The sequence below is a fragment of the Arachis ipaensis genome, chromosome B07, assembly GCF_000816755.2.
Source record: "Arachis ipaensis cultivar K30076 chromosome B07, Araip1.1, whole genome shotgun sequence".
In the NCBI taxonomy this organism is placed as follows: domain Eukaryota; kingdom Viridiplantae; phylum Streptophyta; class Magnoliopsida; order Fabales; family Fabaceae; genus Arachis; species Arachis ipaensis.
The window spans coordinates 24614580-24622562 of NC_029791.2; the positions used below are offsets into that span (position 1 = coordinate 24614580).

Genomic DNA, 7983 nt, shown 5'->3' on the forward strand with positions numbered 1-7983 from the left:
TGACTTGGAACAAAAATTAAAGTTAATCTATCTCATTTTGCATCGTCGAAAAGAGAAAATAGATTTAATTTGGATAATAAAGTCAGTATATTCTATTTTTAAAATAATAACTATTTATAATTTTTTAAAGAAAATTTTTATCGTAGTTGTATGTGGACAAGTCAAGATAATTGTAGGGATAAAATTTATGTTTTAATACTTTTATTTTTTATTTGTCTTTATAACAGTTATATTTTTGTTTTCACGCGTTTCGTATCGTTACTGCACGTTCTTCTTCTTCTTCGTTATTTTTCTTCTTCATTATCGTCGTCATCAACACCACCTCTTCTTCTTCCTCTTCTTCCTCCTTCTTTTTTCATTGAAATTTCTTCTCCTCCTTTCTTTTTCTCTTTCTCCTCCATCATCAGTTATCTCGTTGTTGAAGATAATGAATAATTCAAGTTCAGATTGTCAATTGAACCAAAACAAAATTGATTATTGTTTTGAATCAAATCAAGTGGCTGAGGTATGGTTCAATTCAGAAGAAAAATGTAGCATTAGAGAAAATATTTTTCTGTATTTGCAGCAAATTTGGGTGTAATACGAAAATATTTGGGAGTATTTTTATTCTGATAAGTTCTGCATAATTCAAAACTTTTTCTCTTACTCCTTCTCATCTTCTGCTGCTTTTTTTCTTATTCATCTTTTCCTTTTTGTTTTACCTTCTCAAGTTTCTTCTTGTTTTACTCTCTTAACAAAAATAAAAACAAAAAAAAATCAAACAAAGAAGAAGAAGAAACACATAATGCTACAAAATTATTTGGAAGAGGATGAACTTACATTCATTTAACTAAAAGAAAGAAAGAAAGAAATAAGGAAAAGAAGAAGAAGAAAAAATGTAGCATTAGAGGAAATATTTTTTGTATTTGCAGCAAATTTGGCTATAACACGAAGATATTTGGGTGTATTCTTATTCTGATAAGTTTTGCATAATTCAAAACTCTTCCTCTTCCTCATCCTCATCTTCTACTGCTTCTTTTTTTTTTATCATCATCACTATCTTTTTTTTCTTTTTTTTATTCATCTTTTCCTTTTTGTTTACCTTTTCAAGTTTCTTCTTATTTTAATCTCTTAACAAGAATAAAAATAAAAAAATCAAACAAAGAAGAAAAAGAAATACATAATGCTGCAAAATTACTTGGAAGATGATGAACTTACATTCATTTAACTAAAAGAAAAAAAAAGAAATAAGAAAAAAAGAAGAAGAAAAATGCAGCATTAGAGAAAATATTTTTCTATATTTGCAGCAAATTTGGGTTAATACGAAGATATTTAGGTGTAACACGAAGATATTTGGGTGTATTATTATTCTGATAAGTTCTGTATAATTCAAAATTCTTCCTCTTCCTCCTCCTCATCTTCTGCTGCTGCTTCTTTTTTTTTTCCGTCGTCGTCACCATCTTCTTCTTCTTTTTTTTTTCTTATTCATCTTTTCCTTTTTGTTTTACCTTTTCACATGTCTTCTTGTTTTTGTTACTTAACATTATTATTGCCACTGCTGTTATTTAATATTAGATAGTGTACAGAGTTAGTGAGTTAGTTAGCGTGACAACAACTTCACATAGTTATAGTGTAGCTATAAATAGATAGTTATAAGGCTTGTATTCTTTGAGACTCTTCATTAATGCAAGTTTCATTGCCTGAATTCTTCTCTCCTTCTCTGATCATGTGTTCTTCTTCAATCTCACATGCATTTCTCAACATGGTGCAGTGAGCGTGGATGGATGAACACGGAGATTGCAGATTGAAGAATAGGCAGCTTGTTCTCTAATTCATGGTCATTTAGCGTGATTTGACAAAAATTAAAGAGTCCAGCTTCACGAATGAAGCAATTTCTCTGTTCTTCTTTAATTCTTTCATTCTCTTCAATCAGATCTGGAATTGTCTTCCTTGATCAGATATGAAATTCTCTTTTTTGATTGTTCTCCTCTCATTCTTCATCTCTTCGTCTATTTTCTTTTCTTCTTTTCTCTTGAACTCGCACAACAGTGTTTGATGAGAGCTTCGTTAATTCACCTTTCTTCACGGTGACGTAACGAGTATTCCGATCAACGAGATTGAGAGAGAAAGGTTGCGAGCCAATTGGTGAAACTTGCATCTATGGCTGAGAAATCAGGAAGCGGATCTGGATCTGGAGGTGTTGGCACAATGGATGCTCAGCAGTTTGTGGCATTTTTCAGTCAAGTTGCACAGATCCAGAGTCATCTGAACAAGGCAAATCCGAATCAAGACCTTTCAAGTCCTTACTATATTTTACCGTCTGAAAATCCAAGTATACCTATTACCAATGTCACACTTACCAGTTCAAATTATAGTGCCTGGAGCAAAGCAATGATAAACGCACTTTATTCGAAGAACAAATTCAAATTTGTTGATGGCACCATTCCTAAGCCTGAGAAAACAGATCCAAATTTTAAGGTGTGGCAACGTTGTAACACGTATGTAGTAGCCTGGATTAATCTCTCCTTGAGCCCTGACATATATCAGAGTGTTTTATGGAATAATATAGCTTATGATTTGTGGAACGATCTTAGGCATCGGTACTACCAAGGAGACAGGTTTAGAGTAGCTGAGTTAAATGAGGAGATTTATGCGCTCAAACAGGGAGACATGTCCGTTACTGCCTATTTTGCTAGGCTTAAGAACCTTTGGGAAGAGGTTGATGATTTTAGATCGATTCCTGGATGTGACTGCGTTAAGTGTGAGTGCGGTTTAGGCGTCGTAAGGCAGCAAAGGGAAGAAGATAGAGTCACAAAGTTTCTTCGAGGTCTTGGAGAACAGTATTCAACTGTTAAGTCTTAAGTGATGCTAATGGATGAATTGCCTAGTGTTAACAAAATTCTGTCTATGATTACTCAGCAGGAGAGGCAACTCTTCAGTTTTAATAATGCTTTAGATACAAAAATTTTGGTAAGCTCCTCAGGCTCATCTTCTCAAAATAAAGTGAAAGAAAAAGGCAAAGGAAAAAGAAGTCAATTTAACAAAGGGCGAAACGGTGCATCACTCTTCTTCTCAGAATGAAGTGAAAGGAAAAGGAAAAGGAAACATAAGTCAATCTAACAAAGGGTGAAATAAGTTGCAATGTACCCATTGTGAAAAGAGTGGACACATAGTGGATAATTGCTACAAGAAGCATGGTTATCCACCAAACTTCAAGCCTCGGTTTGATAAGAAAAATCATGTTGTTAATTGTATGACAGTAGCTGATGCTTCTGAGGATGATAATGACAATCTCAGTGTTCATCAACTGGTAAGGAGTGAACCGACCATTAATGAATTTACCCCAGAGCAAAGAGAAGCGCTTCTAGCATTGCTCAGCAGACAAGATCAATCTCATTCTTATAGCATTAGCCAGATTTCAGCCAAAAATAATCTTTCACCTCATAAAGGTAAAATGGTGCATATTTTGCATTTTGAATCTGATGTCATGGCTCTAAACATTTCAACTCAGAAACACAAGCCTTGGGTTATAGACACTGGTGCTACGGACCATGTGTCATATTCCTTGGCAGATTTTCAAAATTATTTCAAGATAGATCCTATTGTTGTTAGATTACCCAATGGTGCTCTCACAACAAGCTGCATTATGGGAAACATTGTGTTTTCTGATGATCTTTACCTTAAAAATGCATTGTTCATCCCTACCTTCAATTTCAAACTCATTTCAGTTTCAAAGCTCACTGCATCACTGCATTGTAAAATGAGTTTTACTGACAAAGATTGTGAGATCCAGGATCTGCACACTTTGAGGATGATTGGTGCAGCTAGTAATGTTGAGGGTCTCTACATTCTGCACAAAGAAATCAAGACTCTCCCTCATATCACAGCAATTTCTCGCAATCACATTCCAGGCTCCTTGTGGCATGCTAGACTAGGGCATCCATCACATAATAGGCTAGTTGCATTACAAAAGTACTTTGAATTCATTGATTGTACAAAAAGTGAAACACCTTGTCATTCATGTCATTTAGGTAAACAAAAGAGATCACCATTTTCTGTTAGTTTAAATGTAGCAGCCACTGTATTTGACATTCTTCATATTGACATTTGGGGACCTGTGTCCATTCCCTCCTTTACTGGAAAACGTTATTTTCTCACTATAGTGGATGAATGTTCTCATTTCACTTGGATTTTATTCATGAAAACTAAGGCAGAATCTTCACAATTAGTTAAGGACTTTGTTGTTTTTGCTAAAACTCAATTTTGTGCAAATGTTAAAACAATTCGCACAGATAATGGTCCTGAGTTCTTGATGCCTATATTTTACAGCTCTACTGGTATTACACACCAAAGAACTTGTGTGGAGATGCCACAACAGAATAGGATTGTTGAGCGTAAGCATCAAAAAATTCTTGCTGTGGCTCGTGCTCTCATGACTCATGCTCATTTTCCAAAATCATTTTGGAATTATAGTGTTGGGCATGCAATTTATCTGATAAATAGACTATGCACTCCTTTTTTGAAAAATAAATCTCCTTATCAAGTTCTCTACAAGTGTCTACCAGATATTTTAAATCTCAAAGTCTTTGGTTGCTTAGCCTATGCTAGCACTCTTAATAGACATAGAGGTAAACTAGATCCAAGAGCCAGGAAATGTCTGCATCTTGGATTCAGGAAGAGTACAAAGGGCTATCTACTATTCGATTTGCAAACTCAAAAAATTTTTCTATCTCGAGATGTGCAGTTTTATGAAAATTGTTTTTCTTATTGTCAGAAATCAGATTCTAACAACAAAGTCACTTCTAACTTTCCAGCAAACACATCTCATCACTTTGACTATAGCTTTCTGCACGGTAATAAAATTCAAGTTTTAAATGAGAATAATTCCAACCCTCATGATGATGTAAGTCAACAAAATTTAAATACTCAAATTGATGAAGCACCTCATGATTTAAGTGATAGTGAAGATATCTTGCCTTATGCAGAAATTCATGATCATGTAGACACATGTTCTGCATCAGCATCTGCATCACATGAGGAATCACCAAATTCTTCTCATGTCCCTTGTCAAATTGTGCCTGAAATTGCTGGGGTAAGGAGATCTACTAGGCAAACTAGAGCTCCTGCATATTTGGCAGACTATGAATGTAAGACCACCAACACTGCCCCATCCAATTCGCAGCTCATTACTCAAAGGTATCCAATCTCAAATATTTTGTCCTACTCTAGACTTTCTCCTATGCATCTTGCATTCTCTCTTGCTATTCAAAATTTGGAGCCCAAAAGCTATGAGGATGCTATAACTCAAGTTTGTTGGCGAGAGGCTATTCAAGCTGAACTACTTGCTTTGGAGGAAAACAAGAAATGGAAACTAACCTCGTTGCCATTTGGTAAGAAAGCAATTGGTTGCAAATGGGTGTTTCATACCAAATATCACCCTGACGGAATGGTTGAAAGGCACAAGGCCAGGCTTGTTGCCAAGGGTTTCACCCAAGTGGCTGGTATTGACTACAAAGACACCTTTAGTCCTGTAATAAAGCTAGGAACATTGAGAATCATGTTGGCTGTTGCAGCAGTCAAGGGTTGGCATCTCAAACAAATTGATGTAAACACAGCCTTCTTGCATGGAGAACTTGAAGAGGAGGTCTATATGCAGGTTTCCTCAGGCTTAGAAGCTTCATCAGGGCAGGTTTGCAAGCTTGAGAAGTCCTTGTATGGACTGAAACAAGCAAGCAGACAGTGGAACTGCAAACTAAAATCTATCTTGCTTGAGATGAATTACACTCAATGCAAATCAGATTATAGTTTATTTACCAAACAGACTTTCGTAGGATTTATGGCAATTCTTGTGTATGTGGATGACCTGGTATTGGCGGGTGATGATCTAAATGAAATTGAAGCAGTCAAAAGAATTCTTTATGACAGATTCAAAATCAAAGACATAGGGAATTTGAAATATTTTCTTGGGTTGGAAGTAGCAAGATCAGAAAATGGAATTGCTTTGTATCAAAGAAAGTATGTCCTTGATCTGCTCAAAAAAACTGGATTTGAAGGTTGTAAACCTGCCACCACTCCCATTGACTATGGAGCAAAACTCAGCAAAGGTGTTGGGAAATTGCTTCATGATTCTACTCAATATAGAAGAATCATTGGCAAACTTCTATACTTGTCTAATATCAGACCTGACATTATCTATGCAATTGGCAAGCTAAGTCAGTTTCTAGATTGTGCTACCAATGAACATCTAAAGGCAGTTCATCGAGTAATGCGCTATGTGAAGGGATCCCCAGCTGCAGGCCTCTTCTTCTCGGCAAAGTCAGATTTGCATCTCACTAGCTTCTCAGAGTCTGATTGGGCGGGGTGCCCTGATTCCCGTAAATCTACTTCTGCATATTGTTTCTACCTAGGACCCTCCTTGGTAACGTGGAAAAGTAAGAAACAACTCACAGTTGCAGCCTCCTCTTCTGAAGCTGAATATCGAGCATTGGCAACCCGAGAAGTTCAGTGGTTAAGCTATGTTCTTCATGATCTTGGTGTTCCAATCCAAAAACCAATCAACATATACTGTGACAGCAATTCAGCAATTTATATTACCACCAATCCTATATTTCACGAGCGGACAAAGCATATAGAAGCTGATTGTCACATAGTTCGTGACAAGCTACAAGAAAATTTGATTCACCTTCTTCCCATTTCAACCTACAATCAAGCAGCAGACATTCTCACAAAGCCCCTTGCTTCTGGTCCCTTTCATGCTGCATATTCTAAGCTTGGATTGTTGAACCTTTTCTCCCCAACAATGCAAGCTTACGGGAGGGTGTTACTTAACATTATTATTGCCACTGCTGTTATTTAATATCAGATAGTGTACAGAGTTAGTGACTTAGTTAGTGTGACAGCAACTTCACATAGTTATAGTGTAGCCATAAATAGATAGTTATAAGGCTTGTATTCTTTAAGACTCTTCATTAATAAAAGTTTCATTGCCTGAATTCTTCTCTCCTTCTCTGATCATGTGTTCTTCTTCAATCTCACATGCATTTCTCAACATTTTTACTCTCTTGACAAGAATAAAAACAAAAAAAAAATCAAAGAAAGAAGAAAAAGAAACACATAATGCTGCAAAATTACTTGGAAGATGATGAACTTACATTCATTTAACTAAAAGAAGGAAAGAAATAAGGAAAAAAAAAGAAGAAAACAAATGCAGTATTAGAGGAAACATTTTTCTGTATTTGCAGCAAATTTGGGTGTAACACGAAGATATTTGGGTGTATTTTTATTCTGATAAATTTTGCATAATTTAAAACTCTCCCTCTTCCTCATTCTCATCTTCTACTGCTTCTTCTTCTTCCTTTTCTTATTTCATATTTTCATAATTTTCTTGGGAGGAAAAATCAAACAAAAAAGAAAAAATACATAATGTTGCAAAATTAATAGAAAGAGAAGGAGGAAAAAAATGCAGCAACAATAACAGTAGCAAAAAAATGACGATGAAGATGAAACACGTGAAGAAAAAGGAGGAGAAACGTAAAGAAGAAAGAGAAGAAGAAGGAAGAAGAGGAGGAAGAACGCGAAGTGCGCTATGAAAACTATTGAGTAGCGCATGTGTTGACACGCTCGTATGAGTGAGCGTCCTTTTTGTTGAATTTGGCCTAACTTGTATGACTTATAAACCAAAATGACTTATATATGTAGCACTTTTCTAATTAATTTTATTGATGTTAGACCAATTTATTAATTAAATTTGATTTATAAAAAATCTTGTGTCTGTAACATTATTCTTAATCTTACTTTTCAATTGTACCCGTATCAATTTTAATGTGATTTAGAGGCTAAGTTTATCAAAGATTTACAGTCTGATACCTATTTGGCCTGATTAAAATAAAACTAAATTTCACAAATTAGCTTAATTAACTCTCTTACTGAGTTTATTTGAACAAATTAGGAAATAAATAATATCGTCATAATTAAACAAATTTATTATAGAATTTTAGTATTTTA

General features: G+C 35.1%; 1 protein-coding gene across 1 annotated transcript; it reads left to right on the top strand.

Moving 5' to 3' along the window:
• On the top strand, positions 2140-2841 carry LOC107607006. The gene has a single exon (XM_016308997.1). The coding sequence runs from the start codon at positions 2140-2142 to the stop codon at positions 2839-2841; it is 702 nt and encodes a 233-aa protein (XP_016164483.1).

Coding starts and splice junctions, on each gene's coding strand:
- LOC107607006 (XM_016308997.1), top strand. CDS start 2,140: ATGGCTGAGAAATCAGGAAGCGGATCTGGATCTGGAGGTGTTGGCACA.